This window comes from Lepus europaeus, chromosome 3 (assembly GCF_033115175.1).
Source record: "Lepus europaeus isolate LE1 chromosome 3, mLepTim1.pri, whole genome shotgun sequence".
In the NCBI taxonomy this organism is placed as follows: Eukaryota; Metazoa; Chordata; class Mammalia; order Lagomorpha; family Leporidae; genus Lepus; species Lepus europaeus.
This window is the reverse complement of record NC_084829.1, coordinates 139,612,464-139,632,173: the sequence shown is the minus strand read 5'-3', so window position 1 is coordinate 139,632,173 and position 19,710 is coordinate 139,612,464. Positions and strand designations below refer to the sequence as shown.

Below are 19,710 nucleotides of genomic sequence, written 5' to 3'. Positions count from 1 at the left end.
TGCGGGTGCAGGGCCCAAGCACTTGGGCCATCCTCCACTGCCTTCCCGGGCCATAGCAGAGAGTTGGCCTGGAAGAGGGGCAACCGGGACAGAATCCGGCACCCCAACCGGGACTAGAACCCGGTGTGCCGGCGCCGCAAGGCGGAGGATTAGCCTGTTAAGCCATGGCGCCGGCTCTGCTTTTCTTAATCATTTCTGTTCTGTCCCTTAATATGCTTCCATTAATGCCCAGGTAACCAGATTTCTCACCATAGATTGATTGGCATCTCCTAGAACAGGAGTGGAGAACTGGCCCATCAGCCATATAAGCCTGTGAAATCATTTGGTTTGGCCTTGCCAAGGCAACCACAGGCAGGACTCGGAATTCAAAAGACTACAGCAGACTTTTGATAATTTTGAAGGGCCCACGAATGATGTTAGAAATATCCAAAAGATCTGTGGCAGAAGTTTCCCTACCCGTCTAGATTACTTACATCAATGCTCACACAGGATGTACATATTTTTCCTCTGGTGTCTTTCTCTCCTGTGTAATTATCCCAAGATCAGCTAAGTTGTTGCATGCTTTTTATTGCTGAGTGTTCTATACCACTTTGCTTCATCCATTCTGCTGTTGATGGACTTTTGGGTTGTCCAGAGTTACTACAAATAAAGTTGCTATAGACATTCACAAACAACTCTTCAGAGAGACGTAGGATTTCATTTCTCTTGAGTAAATACACAGAAGTGGACTAGCCAGGACGCAGGTGCTGGAAACGGTGAAACGCTCCACTGGTAGGGTACTGAGTTCCAGTCACTTCACATCTTGGCCAGCAATTAGTATTCTGTTTAATTTTGGTCATTCCTATGGGTATGAGGTATTATCTCAGTGTGATTTTAATTTGCATTTCCCTAACACCTTCTTATACAGAAAATCTTAAGTGTTTGTCATTCCTTTATTTTGACAAAGTGCTTAAATATTTGTCCCCCTCACATGGGTCATTTTGTTATTCAAACAAGAGGGTTTTTTTGTATATTTTGGATACAAATTTTTTTTCTTCTAGTTTGTGGTTTGCCTTTTTATCCTTTGAACAATGTCTTTTGAGAAATTCTTAATTAAAAATTCAAATGTATTTTTGATTTTACATTTCTGTAAACCACTTTTTAAAAATACATACCATAGGGGCCGTTGCTGTGGCGCAGTGGGTTAACGCCCTGGCCTGAAGCGCCAGCATCCCATATGGGTGCTGGTTCTAGTCCCAGCTGCTCCTCTTCCAATCCAGCTCTCTGCTATGGCCTCGGAAAGCAGTAGAAGATGGCCCAAGTCCTTGGGCCCCTGTACCCACATGGGAGACAGGAAAGAAGCTCCTGGCTCCTGGCTTTGGATCGGCGCAGCTCTAGCTGTGCGGCCATCTGGGGAGTGACCCATCAGATGGAAGACCTCTCTCTCTCTCTGCCTCTTCTCTCTCTGTGTAACTCTTTCAAATAAATAAATAAATCTTTAAAAAATTACATACCATAAATGGATACAGGTTCAGTTGTTTTTAAAAATGTTTTGCCTATATCAAATTTCTAGGCCCATTTGTTACCTAATGCTTAATTCACTGAATATTCTTTATACTTTGGTTGAAAATCAGCTGACCATATATACATATATGGGAAGGTCTGTTTCTGGCCTGTTATTCATCAATTTGACTATCTACAAATTTAAGGTACCTAGTTTCTAAACCAATTATTAAAATTTGTTGCCCAACTCATATCTGTGTTATCAGAGGGCTTTTACTGTATCCTGATGGTCGGCAGCCTTGAAGCAACAGAAAGGGCAGAGGGACAGGGTTAGGAAAGAGACTGGTGGTACCAGAAAGATAAGGCAAAAGTATCACAAAAGGTAAAAGTAGAAAAATGGGAGGACATTTTGTAAAATGTCATTTTCCCAGGATCGAAGCTGTGATGCAATTAACCCACTGCTGTGACACTGGCACCCCAAACCGTGTGCCGGTTGGAGTTCTGGCTATTCTGCTTCTGATCCAGCTTCCTGCTATTACAACTGGGTAGACAGCAGATGATGGCCCAAGTGCTTGGGCTCCTGCCACCTATGTGGGAGACCCGAATGGAGTTCCTGGCTCCTGGCTTTGCTATGGCCCAGCCCTGGCTGCTGCAGTTGTCTGGGGAGTGAACCAGCAAATTGAAGATTCTCCCTTTCTCTGCTGCTCTTTCAGATAAATAAATAAATCTTTAAAAATGGCAATATCTCAATTTTGCCACCCTCCACCCTCATGTTTTGAAAGGTTAATGAAAAAATGGCATTTATTAAGTAATAATTTATTTGTCTGCATCTATTATTTATCAAAGGCATATGCTACTGCTGGTGTTTCCGAGCAACTTAAAAGAACGAAGGCTGCTATAATTCTTGCCAAAAGTAAACTGACCTTTTGGATATCCTGTGTAGCCTTATGCTATCTTTATGATCTCCATGAAGCTTTTCAAAATATTCATAGTAGCCTCCAGACTCGCACATCCCACTTTCTGCCCAAGCCAATCTTCAGACCATGGGGTTCAGCTGCCTTGGAGAAACATGTTTATGGGCCTTGCCTGGCTTTACTTTCCTCATCGGTCATCTGCTGTATCGCCAGAGCTCAGAAAAATGTGATGAAAACATCAAGACAGGGTAAAAGGCTGATTTCTAACTGTGGCTCTGCAGTAAGCTGGACTCCTGCAAAACAGCCAATGGGACACCCCATTAAACCAGAAGAATCTGTAATTCTTTTTTTTGTTTGTTTGTTTTTTGTTTTTTGACCGGCAGAGTGGACAGTGAGAGAGAGAGACAGAGAGAAAGGTCTTCCTTTTGCCGTTGGTTCACCCTCCAATGGCCGCCGCGGCCAGCGTGCTGCGGCCAGCGCACCGCGCTGATCCGATGGCAGGAGCCAGGTGCTTCTCCTGGTCTCCCATGGGGTGCAGGGTCCAAGCACTTGGGCCATCCTCCACTGCACTCCCTGGCCACAGCAGAGAGCTGGCCTGGAAGAGGGGCAACCGGGACAGAATCCGGCGCCCCGACCAGGACTAGAACCCGGTGTGCCGGCGCCGCAAGGCGGAGGATTAGCCTATTGAGCCGCGGCACCGGCCAAGAATTTGTAATTCTCAGAGACCCACGTAACCAGCACTTTTACCGCCTTAGGCTGTGTGAAATCAAATAAACAGTGACCAGCTTTAGCAAGCCCAAAAGCCTGAGATACCCAAACTTCACACAAAGTTGTGAGAAACAGAAACTGAAACATATCCAGAGAAATTGTTTGAAAAGTTAGTCATAAAGGAAAACCCTGCCCAAACTGAACAGTTCGATGCTATCAAATTTGACAGCTTGGCATGTTTGAGTCCAAAAATACCTCAACAGTCAGATCCCAAAGGGAGCAAAATGACAGTTTTCCAGTGAAGACAGTGAAAACCTCCCTTCTGCCCTGACACGGTTCTCCTCAAGAAATTATCTATCTACCTTAACAAGAGATGGCCCCAAAGTAATGCATGAAAAATGAGGTGACACAATTATTGATTTCAAATATTATATTTTCCTATAGAAAATGGTCTTTACTAAAAACAGGAGATGCTGGTTATAGTCTGAATGTACCCGCCAAAACTCAGGTGCTGGAAACCTTTACCCCCTACACAACATGTGGGGAGGAGGGACCTGGTGGGGGCTCTCACAAGTGTACTGATGCCACTACCAAAAGGGCCTTCGAAGTGGGCTCACTCTTCGACTTGTGCCGTGTGCGCATGCAAGGCAACAAGGCCCTCAACAGACACTTGCACCTTGACTTTGCACAGCCCAACCCCCAGAACTCTCAGAAATACATTTCTATCATCCAAGTCCCCAGTCTCAGGTCCTGCACTGCAGTGGTGGGAGTGGACTAATGCTTTGCCTCCCTTCTGCAGAGGGGCTGGTGAGGGCTCTCAGAACTACTTCCATTTCCTAGCACCTTCGCTGCTGAAACAGGGCTACTATCCCTTTTAAAACTCCTCCTTGTCAAAACAAACCCAAATCACCCCTCAACTGAAAACCAAGTGCCCACTGGTACTTACAAGAAATCCATTTCTTAGAAATGTGACTTCCTCACCCACAGGCTCCTCTCACTTCTGGGGACTCACTATTCTGTTTTTATGTTCTACCCATCTCCTCCACGCCATATTCTAAACAAATTAAATAGACCACTTCCTATTTACACATCTGGTAAGTGTGTGTGCCTGCACTTGACATGTTCTTCCATTTTACAGCAACAGCCACTCACCTAGGCACCCAGGTTACTCATTAACATTAGAAAATGAAAAAGGGAATCAGAAACAGAATGAAGATAATGAAAGACAAGATTGACTACAATATGTAAAGTCAGGTCACGTCAAGAGCAGTATACATGGGCTGTGCACTCAGGTCTATGTCTACAGATGTGCTACAGGCAGGCTGCATGCAAGTGGCAGCAAAGACAGAGAGCAACCGTGCACAATGCGTGTGGATACTCCACGTCTGCACCACGCTCAGCTGCCTGAGGACTTTCTGAGATTTCATTTTGAGGACTAGGAGAGGGAATCCAGATTTAATTTCCAGTTAGCCATTAACAACTTGAACTTATTTGGATTTAAGTTCTCTGGGCTTCAGTTTATCTGCTAGATCACTAAACACTCAATGCAATGTAACATCTGCCATGGGAGTGTAATGGAAAGCATAGGCTTCGCTCTAAGGCCGGCATCTCCGAATGCTATGACTGTTATGGTGATGACTTTTCCACTTGAGGAGTAATTGAGTTTATGAGGAATGCAATCAGACAGTTCTAAACTTGACTGCAAGATATCATCTAAACTTTGACTCAAGTCTGTCAGACCACTTGACGTGGCGCCCATCACCAAGAAATGTGCTCTGGCGGCCAATTTCATTTGAGCACTAATAAATGTAACCAGTGCCCTTCTCCTCAACTTCACAAGACAATGTTTTTATTTGTGCTGTCCCTAAGGCTTAGTAATGCCGTATCAAGTTTATGTAATTACCACAAATATACTTTAAATATACACTATTATTTCAAACACTACATCTGTACAGCACTTGACTGTCTCTCAGGATTGCACATTCGTTGGCTAAGGTTTATCTCAATGTGGAGCAGAAAGAACAGGAAAAAAACAAAAGCCAGGACAAATTTTATTTTCTTTCCTTCCAAAATTTAACTCTTGACTAAACAGTTTACATATTAGCTGTCTTAATTAGTGCTGAATTTGTCAAATTTAAAGTTAAAACAAAAGATTTAAAGATGTGGAATTGTTACCAATCACTGTTTAACTTTTTTTTAACCCTTAATGTAGTAAGAAATGAATTTTCCTTAAAATTACAAAGGGATTTTTTTGGCATAAATTACACTACAGAAATGATATCAAAAGTCCTGGGGTCGGTGCTGTAGCATACCAGGTAAAGCCGCCTGCAGTGCCTGCATCCCATAAGGGCACCAGTTCAAGTCCCGGCTGCTCCACTTCCTCTCCAGCTCTCGGCTGTGGCCTGGGAAAGCAACAGAAGATGGCCTAAGTCCTTGGGCCCCTGCACCCACGTGGGAGACTGGAAGGAAGCTCCTGGCTCCTGGCTTTGGACTGCCGCAGCTCTGGCAGTTGTGGCCAATTGAGGAGTGAACCAGTGGGTGGAAGACCTCTCTCTCTCTCTCTGCCTCTCCTCTCCCTGTTAAACTCTGACTTAAAAATAAATAAATAAATCTTTTAAAAAACAAACAAACAAAACTGGGCAGACAGCACCCATCTCTGTTGAAGCACAGACACTGGTCACTCAGTGCTAGGTCACGTTTATAATTTAAAAAAAAAAAAAAGTCCTTAAGCCTTTAAACGAAATTTAAGCCTCAAACATCTGTAGTAAATGAATGGCAACATGGGATCTGAATACACTGGCAGCCCAGTGTATTTAGAAACTCCAACCCTGTCGTCCCATCTTACCTGTGTTCTAAGGTTTTTGTGGATTTCAACCCGTTGTCTCAGAACATTTGAAACTAAGGGACAAAAAGATTTGAATACTAAAAAACTATACATAATCACAGTATATAAAGTCAGCAAGAACTTTAACTATGAGTCAATTTTTACTTCATGATGATTGACAATCAGATATTTTGACTATCAGAATTGTTAGATGCCTATGAACAAAAGAAAATATTTGTAGGATCATGTTATCAAAAACAAAATCAGACCAAATTTTAAAACTGTAGAAGGTTACCTGCTGACAAATGAACAGCAAACTGGGAGACCTCAAACCGAAAGTGCCTGAGAAACCCTGCTCAGAGCAATCAGTCTCCTTTACAAAGCACAAAGGAGAAAGGTGTGTTTTGCCCTCTCTTGTTATTGGCCTTTACATAAACTAATATTAATATTCTTTTTAAGTTGACCTGTCTATGGCTATTTGGTTTAATATCACTGAATCACGCAGACAAGGACATAAAGCTGACATCTTGCTGATGATCAGAGTATTTGGGGGAAATCAGGACACACAGCTCCGGATGGTGGCCCTGCGTGGGTGAATCTAAACTGTGCCCTCCGTATTTATTTTTCTTCAGTAGAATTTATTCAACAGAGTTCCCACAACCAGAACAGTAATTCTGGATTTTTCATATGAAATCAACTTTGTTTTTTAAATGCTTATCCTGCTGCAGAGGGAGTTTATATGTGATATACAGGTTGAACTCAGTACAAGAAATTTGTAGTTTTTATTAGCTTCAGCAATGACTTTGAAATGGTTACCTGAATAGAGATCAAAATATAGAATTTCTACTACTGTACTATCTTCTGACCAGACAATCCCACTGCTCAAAAATGCCAACAAAAAAAATAGTCAATTATATCCACATGCAAAGTCAGTTTCTGAAATTTTATTATTTTTAATACATACATTTACACAAACAGAAACCCTCCATTGCCACACACAATTCCCCAGAACCAAAGGTTTCAATTTTATCAACATTCTTCAACTATTTACACTGCCTCCCCTCACTGAAAGTGCAATCCAAGACATCTTGACAAGAAATCTGACAACAATATACTTTCAAATTGGCTTTCATGATACTCATTTGTTCTATTTTCTTTGTTACCTGGGACTGAAATAAAGTCAACAGGACATGGAGATGACTGAATTGGGCAGCATCCTACTACAGGAACCAAAACACTAAACAAGAGCATTTTCTCCTCATTTCCTCCCCAATCTCCAACTACAATAACTCAAGTCCTGCTACCAGGAGACTGAACAGAAAAACAAAGTGGAATTACCAACCTGGGTATGAAAGACCAGACTAGTTGGTAAGCACTGGTCTTGCAAAACTAAATAAAAGATATCAGCAAGACAGTTTTGATGATCTGATTAAGTTACATATCAGTCTATAAATTTTAGAGTGTAAACATCTAATAGTATTCTCAATGAGTTAATTTTTCCTAAACTGATATACAAATACTTTTTACTCAGAAAAATGAACTTTTTTTTTTTTTACAAAAACTAGAAATTAAAGAGTGTTTGAGGAAAGCTCCTTTGTAATTAGAATGGGGAAATCATGGCACAATGTCCATCTTTTAAGGGACAAACCCAGTGTTTCAGCTGTTTCAAATACAGCCAGAAGAAAATGGAGAACTGAGGTGGCTTGAAAACAACCAATCAAAAATTGTCTTCTCACTAAACTAAAGCAATTTTATTTGTTCAAGGCACAGAACTCTTAAAAATAAATGATAAAAAACAAAGTTAGAGTAGATGAAAAATCACTTAGTTGCTGCTTCATGTTGTTGAGTGCTGGTCATCAGAAATCCAGAAACTGGTCTCTTGGGTGGCTGCTATCCTTTAGTATCCTAACCACAGCCACAGGAAGAATCCTCTGGACACGTTCCAATTCTGATCAAGCTCCACAGGAATTACAGTCAGCCGATTTCTAAAATAAGATTTACCTTTACAGTGCTGCATACTTAATCATATTTATTCTCAAATCATCCAGATTTTCTCTTTGATAATGCCTTACAGGCAAACAATATTCTCAGGTATGATACTCAGATCTCTTTTACAAGTGCCTCGTACATCCATAGAATCCTAGCTTTAACATCAACTTAATATACAAGTATAAATTTTACCCAATTATAATGAGACCTCATCATACTTATTTTTCAGGGGCAGAAAACAATCTAAGGAGACAATATGGAATGCAGCACACACCAGGCCCACAGTGGTTTTGCTGAAATGCAATGTATAGGTCAACTTGAAGCTTCAGAACAATATAAGCAGGTTTCACTGCAAAAATTTAAGTAGGTTAAAGAACAGCACTACAAATGTTTTTGTTATTTTAAACTCAGAAATAAAAGCCAAATGGTATTCTGAAGAATAACTTACCAAATTTTATACTTGGGTAGGTAAGAGAATTAATTAATCCAACAATTAATTTACAATTGCAAATCTGTAGATGAAAGACAAATTTGCAAGGGTTATATACTCCAGTGACTTCTGGTAGCTGCATCAGAACTGTCAGATCAATGGTGATTTTCAGCTTCACATGGGCATTTTGAGCATCTCCCCCACTGCGAACTATTTTTCAGATTGGCAAACATCAAACCAGATGCAGCAAACCAAGTAACAACCATCCAAACTGAAAGATGAAGAATATTATCTGACGAACTGGTAGTTCAGTACCATGTTGTTTCAAACAAAACATTAAATATTTTGTGTAGGAGAACTGAAACTCACTTGCAGTAATGCCTAATCATTTCTCAAAAGAAAAACCACAATGAGAAAAAAATGGCAGGAACCAAATGAGAAATATAAAAGGTTCACATCTATTCTAAATTTCACCCATAAAATGATTATTCTCAGAATTCTTTTAACAGATACAAAGGTACTTCAAAAAGTTCACAGGAAATGCAATTAAATGTTTATTTTGGTACAAAGAAATTTTGAATTCCAAACATAAATTTTTCTAACATGTACTTCCACGAACTTTTGGAAGACCCTTGTACATATCATACTTGAAATTAGCAAATTCATTTTTGAGGAACCATATTCCAATTCTATAAGGGCGTGGGGTATCAGTCTATTTAAATCACCAAGATCTCATGAACAGAAGCTGAATTTTAATTCATGCTCTGACTAATCAGATTCTACATATGATCATCTTTTCAGCAACATCTGTAAAGTGTCATAGGGACCATTAGAATGCTCTGGTTTTTAAATATAGTGTTACACATTACAATCAGTGATTTTCCAAAATGAAATACACTTTTAAAAGAAGTATTGAAATTATTATCCCCTTTGACATTTTCTCAAACAATTTTCTTCCTTTCCCTTCTAAGGTTAAACGTTGGCCCTTGGAAACTCAGTGTAAGTCAGGGTTAAATGTGGCCATAGGCAATTTGGAGGAAGAGCAGGGCAGCAGTGACTGTGTCTGTGCGGTTGAGAGATTCACCTGTGAGAAGGCTCTGCTCCCCCCCCCCCCCCCCCACAATGGCACTCCAACAGAACAAACTGTAAATCACCACCACCCACATCATACTATTCATGGGTTCTCCTTAGAAGCTCTGTGACCAACTTCAAACACATAATTCAACCGACCAATTTCTACTTTTGTGCCCCCTTGAATCAGTGTGCCTCATTTGCAAATTCACTTCATGTGTGTTCTGTTGTAGGTCAGCTTACTCAACAACACTTGCAATACCAATAGCTTTCATATGTCTTATAATTTGGATATTACTTTCAGTATGAAAAATCTAATTTACAGCAGTGGAAGAGAGTGCTCGTGTCCACTTTGGAACCCTCTGTGGGTAGCAGTAAACTGCACCCAAGGACAGCTGCAGGACGCCCCAAGACATGCTATCACACCCCAAGCTCTCCGGCATGGACTGACACTCACCTGTCACATACTGACTGCTCCCAAGACCCTGGGAAGACCTAGCAGTGGATCTTAGGAAAGTTAGCATTTTAATAATAGTTCCCTCCCAACCCCCACCACGCTTTTAGTTTAGTCACATAATCCCTTTCCTAACTCTTTCCCATCTTCCCCGTCACCATAAAGCTGCATCAGAGACTCAGTGAGTGAATCCCCACCCGAACTCACAGGCTCGCCCACCTGTGCGCCGTTCACAAACACACAACAGCACTCGGAATCAAGACAGGGCAAGTGGCAGCCCCAATTCCAGGGACACACATACACAACGTTAACTCTCCCTCAAATTAGAAAAAAAAACTGATGTCACAGAATGGCACCCTAGAAAAGATATGTAGTAAAGTAATAAACCAATAAAATAGCTACTACTAAAGCAAAGCTTTCATCAATAAGCTTCAAGGACTTTGAAGGAGGAAAATGGCTTCACGAAATGGTAGTCCAGGTTCCCACAGTGTGGACACTGCTGGACGTTGCTGTACTCGGAGAAGTACTGCATCCCGATCCGCACGTCGATCACGGGCTTCCCACAGTGCTTGCAGTTCAGGCGGGCCTGCGGGAAACAGAGGCACAAAGTCAGCCAAGTGAAAATGCTGGGAAAGTGATCAAGGGTTTGGTAAAGGATTTCTTCTCTTACCAAAAACTAGATGTACAAAGCATAAGACATGTGTTCTAACATTCATCCTCAATCTGCAAGATTAATGACTCTGTTTCTCTCTTGACATGCAGTGCTGCTAATCCTCTCACCTACCAGCAAAAAGAAAATCCTAAACTAGTAGTCCTAAACCTCTCCACTACAGATCCCTTAACAACAAGAACCTCCTATTTCCTGGATTTTTTTCATTTCCTCAAAAAGCAGAGCAAGAGAGTGAGTGAGAGACAGACGGATAGGTATCTCCCATCCGTATGCGGCACTACAGTATGGGATGTGGTGGCTTAACCTGCTGCGCCACCATGCTCGCCCTCGCCCTTGCCCCCTGGATTTTCAGAGAGTGGCTAAAGCTGACTTATCACACTGCAACTGGCATGGAACTTCTCTAAAGATTCTGGGTTTATTTCAAAAATTGATATACACCCTTCAGTCTACTCAATACATTTGTGGTTTCTTTGATGTAAAGGTAAAATTTTTTCTGAAATACTCAAGTAAAATTGGCATCCCAGGAATAGTGGTATGTTTATCCTGAGGCTTCTGGAACCTACCAGCACACCCAATGCATCTATGCCGGGGCCTTTCTGACAACACAATCCTGGAGCCTTTCAGCAGTGGTCCAGGACTTCAGCGAACAACCAGAAATCATAAGAAAACAGCATCACATTCTGGACTCATTCTAAAATGTAATTTAAAAGTATAATCTCAAACCCTCCTATGAGGCAAGCAGTATCCTGTGAATTTCAGATGATGAAATTGAGGTGCGCTGGGATAAAGTACTATGTCCGGGGTCGCAGGGGTAGACAGCAGAAAAGCTGGGCCTGGAACCAAAGCAGCTGCCCGCAGCCCACTCTCAGCCTCTACACAAATCCCCCTCCAGTAACCTTAGATTACCTTCCCTTTCCTTACTTCATCGCTCAGAACATGAAACATGAAAGTCCAAGCAAACCTCTGTAACCCGTCACTGTAACCAGTAACTAGTTACTGCTTATTTCTGGGTCAGCTGTATTGGAAGACTTCTGCTAGTTCCTTAGCAAAGTCCAACCCTTGTATCCTCACAGTGAACACTGTCAACTGACAAAAAAAAAAAAAAAAAAAAAAAAAAGCAAAAAACAAAAAGCAAAAACCCCAGTAGTCAAACATGTTTTCCATTTCAGAAAATAAAAGTCTGGCCTTATCCTTTTTAAGGACAAAATGAGCATAGTTAGTACCAGCTGGCTGGATGTGGCCGGACGCCCTTCCGCTTTTCTCCCTGAAGATACAGAAATAATCCCACTATCATTCAGTGGCATACTAAAAGGAACACCAGAATGGGAATTACAGGTTGTGTTCACAGCTATGACACAATTTGTACACAACTGGATAAACCATTCAAATTTCCGAGGCCTCCTTTGCAGTGTGCAAATTCTGTGAGTGAATAGGCCCAAATATTATTTTCTTTCCTATTTCTTCAAGTTAAACAGATAACTCTGTGGTGTGCAAAAAAGGAGCTACTTCCTTTGATTTCTCGAGGTCTCAAGAGCTGATATTAAGGCACAATAACTGTCATAAAATGCCACAGGGAGTAACTAAAGGAGTGTAGTATCTCATTTCCAAGATAGGCTTAAACAATGGGAAGTGCAGTTGATGCATTAGAATAGCATAAAGTTGATCAAGCCTCTCCAAAAGCAAAGGACAGGCTATGGATAGTCATTTAAATCTCTCAACAAAACTGCTCTTCTGAGCAATACTGGTATTGACCAAAAAAAGCTCAAATTACTGACTATGGCAACATTTCCATTCAACAGACATGGCCATCTTCTGAATAAGCTAATAATACAGGGAATAATCTCTTTGAAAAAAATCAAACCATAAATGCTAAAGATGAAAGGCATATAATAACTAATAAAGTATGTATCAGGGGCCGGTGCTATGGCATAGTAGGTAAAGCCGTCTCCTGCAGTGCCGGCATCCCATATAGGAGTCAGTTTCAGTCCCAGTTGCTCCTCTTCTGATCCAGTTCTCTGCTACAGCCTGAGAAAACAGTAGAAGATGGCCCAAGTCCTTGGGCCCCTGAACCCACATGGGAGACCCAGAAGAAGCTGCTGGCTCCTGGCTTTGGATTGGCCCAGTTCTGGCTGTTGCAGCCAACTGGGGAATGAACCAGTAGATGGAAGACCTCTCTCTCTCCCTCTGCCTCTCCTTCTCTCTCTGTGTAACTCTGATTTCCAAGTAAATAAATAAATCTTTAAAAAAATAAAAATAGGCCGGCGCCGTGGCTCACTAGGCTAATCCTCCGCCTTGCGGCGCCGGCACACCGGGTTCTAGTCCCGGTCGGGGCACCGATCCTGTCCCGGTTGCCCCTCTTCCAGGCCAGCTCTCTGCTGTGGCCAGGGAGTGCAGTGGAGGATGGCCCAAGTGCTTGGGCCCTGCACCCCATGGGAGACCAGGAGAAGCACCTGGCTCCTGCCATCGGATCAGCGCGGTGCGCCGGCCGCAGCGCGCTACCGCGGCGGCCATTGGAGGGTGAACCAACGGCAAAGGAAGACCTTTCTCTCTGTCTCTCTCTCACTGTCCACTCTGCCTGTCAAAAATAATAATAAAAAAAAAAATGTTAAAAAAAAAATAAAAATAAAATAAAAATAAAGTATATATCAGTTATTTGTATTAAAAATCAGGCTCAGACACTATACAGCAAATGAAAATTTCTTCTCTACCCACAAGGATCAAAGAAATAAATTCTTTTTTTCCCTAAGCACTTGAAAATGAACCAACATATTTCCACGACTTTGTCCCTCCCATGTTCCACGGATTACGTAACATGTCTTCCTATGTGAATGCTCCCCTTTTCCCTGACAGCTAAATCTCAGATGTTCTCTTAGCTTCTAAGCAGTGCTTTAAAAACTACACATCTTTCATGCCAACTTCAAGCATCTTACAAGGCAGGCACGTCCTGGGTAACTGCACTATCCCACAGAAAGGAAGCCATAGGGAATTCCTACCTCTTAAAGGAAGTGAAAGCTTTTTATCAGAAATTCAGTACAAGCTAATTATAGGAAAGACTAAGTGAGAAAAAGAAAAGTAAAGAAACCACTCAGCACGCCACCACCCAGACCATAATGTAACCACCTGGTAAGAGGTAAGCAGATCCCTTTTCATGCTTACTTATCTAAAAACAGAACCAGAGTATTATACCATTTTATAACCTGCTTTTCTGACTTCACAGGGGACTTCAAAAAGTTCACAAAAAATGTGCATTATGAAAAATCTATGCATGGATTTCAAAATTTTCTGAACTAAAATGAATTGCTTTCCATTCCATTTTCCATAAACTCCTTGAGGTACCCTCATATATGAGAACTACTTCCCATATAATTATGTATTTGTTCTATGATATCCCTTTTAATGACTGACTGGGATTCCACCAAATGGCCACATTACAATGTAGTATAAATCAGCGGTCACTGCTGGACTCTAGGGGAGCATCACAACCGCATTTCTTCTTTTGGAAGCATCTTCTCCGAGCCCAAGGGAAGCCTCTAACTCCACTAAGTTCACTTGAAGACAGAAGCCTACTATCACCCCGCTACTCCTGCAGAGGAATCAATACCAACCTGACAGCAGGGAGAGGCCGCCAGGATGTCGTAGGTGTACATGGTGCCCAGCTGGTGCCAGCTGCCGTCCCACCGCGACTTACACTTGATGCAGATGATCTTGTGAACTCCTTCCAGGCAGTCCACGCACACTGCGTACAGGTGCATGAGTCTCCCTGTGCACAGAACACAAATGGCTGAGAGTGGCCATCACAGAATCAGTCTATCTCCAGAGGAGATTTTTTTTTTAAGCCTTATCTACCAATTATAAGCAAATATTTTATCATTCATATAAATATAGAAAGCCGATGATGCTTCTTGTACATTCCAAAGCAGTCCTTTTAGATTAAAGATGACTCACACTACTGGCAACAAGACGTGTAGGTTCAAGCTTGCTTCAATTCACGTTTCCAAAAATTGCTGCTGGGTTTACATAGCGTGTCCATCCAAATTTAAATAAAGCCCCAAAAGCTCAAAACCAGGACTTCCTGCTCAGAAGCCTCTGTGTAACATACAGAGTGGCCAATGACACTGATATTATCACGGGTACCCTCCCATTGACAAGTCCCATCCAGAAAGAGTAAAAAGTCTGTCTTAGCATTGATAGCCCAGAATTACACCACAGCCAAAATTACTATGTTAACTATCCTTGTCCCCAAAATTGTTCTGCTATCACCACATCTAATTTAGGAAACAGAATTACATCACACAACTTGGTTTTTTAAAAGGGAATTAACATTTTATTATTTCTTGGGCTTTACAAAGTCATCGCCTCATCCCTATATTATTTATTAGCACCTTAATGCTAATAAGGCACACTGATGGCCAAAGATGTTATAACCTTGGGGGCCTCTCTGCCAAAAATGGGAGGGTAATGAGAGTTTCTTGCAGGACTGGCTACCTGTGCTCTAAGACACTGACAATGAAAAGGTCTCACATACCAAGCCCACCACTGGAAAACACTTTGCTTCCGGGCTCCCTCCTAGGCCCGCTCACTGCTGTTCTCAAACACTCAAAGGTACACAGGCTGCTTGGCAGGGGGAGGGAAGGAAGACAAAGAAGTCAGATGTCGAAGAAAAGAAGAAAATTACCATGATGATACGCATCACATGCGACCTCGGCTACCGAGCACTGACCAAGGATCTGCGCTGTGCTGCAAGCTCTGTGTGCTACCATTTATTTAACCCTCACAGCAATGCTATGAAGTATGGCAAAGACAGCAAGTAGCTGGCAAAAACAGCAAGTAGCCAAATCCAGACTCAAATTTAGGTCTGTCTGACACTTACCCTACAGGCAAGCTTTGCCTAAACTGAGTCCTGGGATTTGTTTTCTGTTGCCATTAAACATGTCCTAACTCCTGAGAATTTCAAATGTCTAAACCCTAGCATAGGCTTTCCTTAGTGAATACAAACAAGAAGCAGGTTCCTGAGAAATCAACTGCCTGTGGTTCAAAGTGGTAAAGGAGCCCAGTAAGAACCTCCTAATTAAACCAGTTTTAATAAATTATTAAAACCAAACAAAGCACTTTCTCAGAGAAAGCATCTGATTGCCGGGGCTGCGGCGGAATCAGGGGAGAGCAGGGAGGGGAGGGAGAAGGCCAGGGAATAATCCACGGGGCCCACCACTGAGGGTCAGTCTTTGAGCAGCCACGTCATCAACTGAAAACTGTGGCAACCTATGGCCCAGAAACTCTGCTGGCACTCTGCGACGCAAAAAAAAACGATTTTCTTGAGCTTGCCATAGGGAAGATCGCCCCGTCTTCTCCAATGTGCAGCAATAAAACACTGGCACATGATCAAGGCCTCCCTTGTGGCTGACACTAATCCTGATCACACACCTTGATCTACAGATTTTATAACTGACAGTTCAGCTTCTCCGTGCCTTTGTAGGGCACACCCAACACACCCATCAGCTACTTTTGTTCACATATTTACACACACACACACACACACACACTGTACTCAGGCATAATTGTCACCTCTTTATCCACTTCTGGAATGTCCTCAAGATTCAGTCCTGCGCTCTGTCAGAACCCTTTTCTTTTATTTCCACATCCAAGGCTCTGAACCTTTAGCTTTTATCCACCACCGTTACAAAAGAAGCTTCCCAGAGGCCATCCCAACTGCTTCTTTCTAAAACGCAGTGCTTGTTAGACATCGACAAACGCCCTCATCTTCTTCCCCCTAACATCAGGTCCTTTCCCCAACCTTCTCAACCCCTCTGGCCTAGAGCCAGTCAGTACTCTGTGTCCTCTATGGTCAAGGTGTCCCCAGAGCTCTAATTTTCCTCAGGATCATGTCTCGCAGAGATCCACTCCTTTCAACGCCCACTCATTCACACGCCCAGCAGCCTCTCACCTTTCATCTTGTGAGACAAAGTTTCAGCTCTGTCTCTAGAACCTACCCCTTTCAAATAACCGGCCCCCTTTATTACTGTAGGCTTTTTACAACGTTGAAAGCCCAGCAGTTCAGATTCATAAAAAACACGGCTAAGCTCTTGAAGGGCACCACACTCTGTTCCCCACCTGTCCTACTCACTTCTTCTCTGGAACACCCCAGCTCCAACCAACTGGTACTCTTTTTATCTCTTGATCACAACCTCTTCTTTTTCCTTTTTTAACCACATTACTTGCTCTCCTTATCCACAAACAGCTGACACAGCCAGCCCCTCAGCTTATCAAAATCCAGCCCCCTTTTGGACTTCTGCTTTCATGCTGCCTATTTTGACCAACCAGGCCAAGGTGGTCCTTTCTTCCATGAAAATTGTAGGACACTTCATGAACACAATATCCAGTACTACTAGTTTCACATATGGAACTACAGCCTTAGAGTCTAGGGAAGAAAGTTCCATTTTATAAAAGCATCTTCTATAATATCATATATCTATGATAAGGACTACAAGTACCCAGCACATGTGTGAAATCCTTAAGTTTGGTCAATTGAGAAATGGATTACATCAGAACAATCTGTCCATTGTGAATAGAAAAAGAATGCTACTAGGTGCTAGAATTGTGGTGCAGCAGGTTAAGCTGCTGACTGCAAGGCCAGTATCCCATATGGGGCACCAGTTCAAGTCTTGGCTGTTCCATTTCCAATCCAGCTCCCTCATAATGGCCTGGGAAAGCCTCAGAGGATGGCTCAAGTGCTTGGGTCCCTGCACTCACGTGGAAGATCTGGAAGAAGTTCCTGGCTCCTGGCTTTGACCTGGCTTAGGCCCAGCCATTGAGGCCACCTGGGAAGTAAACCAGTGGATGAAAGACTTCTCTCTCTCTCTGTCTCTCATCTCTCTCTGTAATTCTGCCTTTCCAATAAACAAAATAATTCTTAAAAAAAAAAAATAGTACTCTCTTGTGCCCTGTACTCATGTACCCACATGCATCTTCAAAAAGAAAGGCTCAAGTGTCTCCACCCACTTCCTCTAAAAAAACCACAACAGGATAAAGAGCAAAACACAAAAACACAAACTCCATCTTCTATGAAACAATAAGGCACCTACAACCTGAACCAAAAATACATGAGATCAGAAAGTGAATGGAGGAATGGCAAATGGTGTAGCTATGGAACTGGACAACAGTAAATTACAGACCAGCACAAAGTCCATACAACTCCTGCCATCAAGAAGCAAAACATCCTCTGAATCCAGGCTGGCTGAACAACGTAGTCAATAAACAAAATGTGACAGAAATGATGCGAGGCCAGCGCTGCGGCTCAATAGGCTAATCCTTCGCCTGCGGCGCTAGCACACCGGGTTCTAGTCCCGGTCGGGGCGCCAGATTCTGTCCTGGTTGCCCCTCTTCCAGGCCAGCTCTCTGCTATGGCCCGGGAGTGCAGTGGAGGATGGCCCAAGTGCTTGGGCCCTGCACCCACATGGGAGACCAGGAGAAACACCTGGTTCCTGGCTTCGGATCAGCGCGGTGCGCCGGCCGCGGCAGCCATTGGAGGGTGAACCAACGGCAAAAGGAAGACCTTTCTCTCTGTCTCTCTCTCTCACTGTCCACTCTGCCTGTCAAAAAAAAAAAAAAAAAAAAAAGAAATGATGCGACTCAAGTCTCAGATGCAAGCCTCCAGAGCGAGACCCCGGAACCTCCACTCTCACCCTTGCGAACGCTGTCCTGAAACTGCCATGTAGGAAAGCACAAGCCAGCCTCTGGAAGGTGAAAGACCACATGGGACATGCACCAACCATTCCAGCTGAGTCCCCCACAGCCAAATGGTCTGCCGACCACCAGACATGTGAGACAGCTTGTCCTAGCCAACCAACCCACGAACTGCGGCAAGTTCTCAAATCATCACTGTTCTAAACCACAACACCGTGGAGGGCTCTGCTTTACATCAAAAGCAAAACTGTCAAAACAAATGAGACTTCATTTGTTTGCTCAGAAAGATAGAATAAGAAATTATATATCCATGAAATTACATCCAAGAATTACATCCATGAAACAAGAACGCGGACATTAAAAATATGAGAAAAGAATATTTTAAACTCAGTAAAAATGCAGATATATATATATATAACATATATATATATAAAATCAACTCAACGAAATCTCCCAGAAAGCAGAAGATAAACAGATGAACAGCAGAACCAAGCATATTTTTATATAATAAAGAGTTCTTCTATTCCCCCCTACAACCAACATACACAAAAAAGCAGTAACCTAAGCAGTCTAATACCTGATTAACAGAAGTCCCACTGAAATTTTGTTTAAAAATTATCAAGGAACACAAAAGAAAATTTCTCTAAACGTAAGACTCAAAGTTTATAAAGTCAAAAGGCCAAGAGAGTACACTGCACAATGAATGCAGATGGAGCAAGGGAGAAGGACTCAATCTTGGTGGGATTTCAGAGTACCAGGGATATAATATTATACTTCTCAATAGGAACATGTTAAGACAGCAGGCAGTAAAGACATAGAGGAAACACTTCTAATTTAGAAGCCTAAACCCAGCTCAGCAAGTGTAAAGATAGAATCAATCTATTTTAAGATTTTCAGAGTCTCAAATCATCTATCCCCATGCTCCTTATCTCAGAAAGCTCCTAGGGGATGTCTCCTAACACACTGAGGGAATAAACCAAGAAAAAAGAACATATCACATCTAAGAAATGATATTTTAAAACAGAAAAAAAAAATGTTTCCTAGAAGGACAGTTACAAGAGTAATTTAAAAAGTTCTTGGGGGCGGGGGGGAGCTGGTGCTATGGCACAGTAGGTTAAGCCTCTGTGGCGCCAGCATCCCATATGGATGCTGTTTCTAGTATTGGCTGCTCCTCTTCTGATCCAGCTCTCTGCTATGGCCTGGGAAAGAAGCAACAGATGGCCCAAGTGTTTGGGCTCCTGCAACCATCTGGGAGACCCGGAAGAAGCTCCTGGCTCCTGACTTTGGATCAGCCCAGCTCCAGCCACTGCAGCCGTTTAAGGAGTGAACGAGCAGATGGAAGATCTCTCTCTGTCTCTCCCTCTTTCTGAAACTCTTACAAATAAATAAATCTTTTTTTAAAAATTCATGGAAAATGAAATTAGAAATATGAGTACAAAACATTTTTTCACTATGTAGAAAAGGCATAGTACAAAGACATTATGCATG

At 42.4% G+C, this 19,710-nt stretch overlaps 1 protein-coding gene across 2 annotated transcripts in view; it reads right to left on the bottom strand.

The window, feature by feature from the left end:
- Positions 1–6,857: 6,857 nt before the first annotated feature.
- Positions 6,858–19,710, bottom strand: part of HECA (hdc homolog, cell cycle regulator) — a 48,518-nt gene continuing 35,665 nt past the window's right edge. For both annotated transcript variants that reach the window (XM_062186846.1, XM_062186847.1), the window contains exons 3-4: positions 14,148–14,302; positions 6,858–10,458 (exon numbers count right to left, since the gene is read on the bottom strand). In XM_062186846.1, the coding sequence (XP_062042830.1) occupies positions 10,294–10,458; positions 14,148–14,302 (320 nt within the window). In that variant the 3' untranslated portion in view covers positions 6,858–10,293. The remainder of the gene's footprint in view (positions 10,459–14,147; positions 14,303–19,710) is intronic.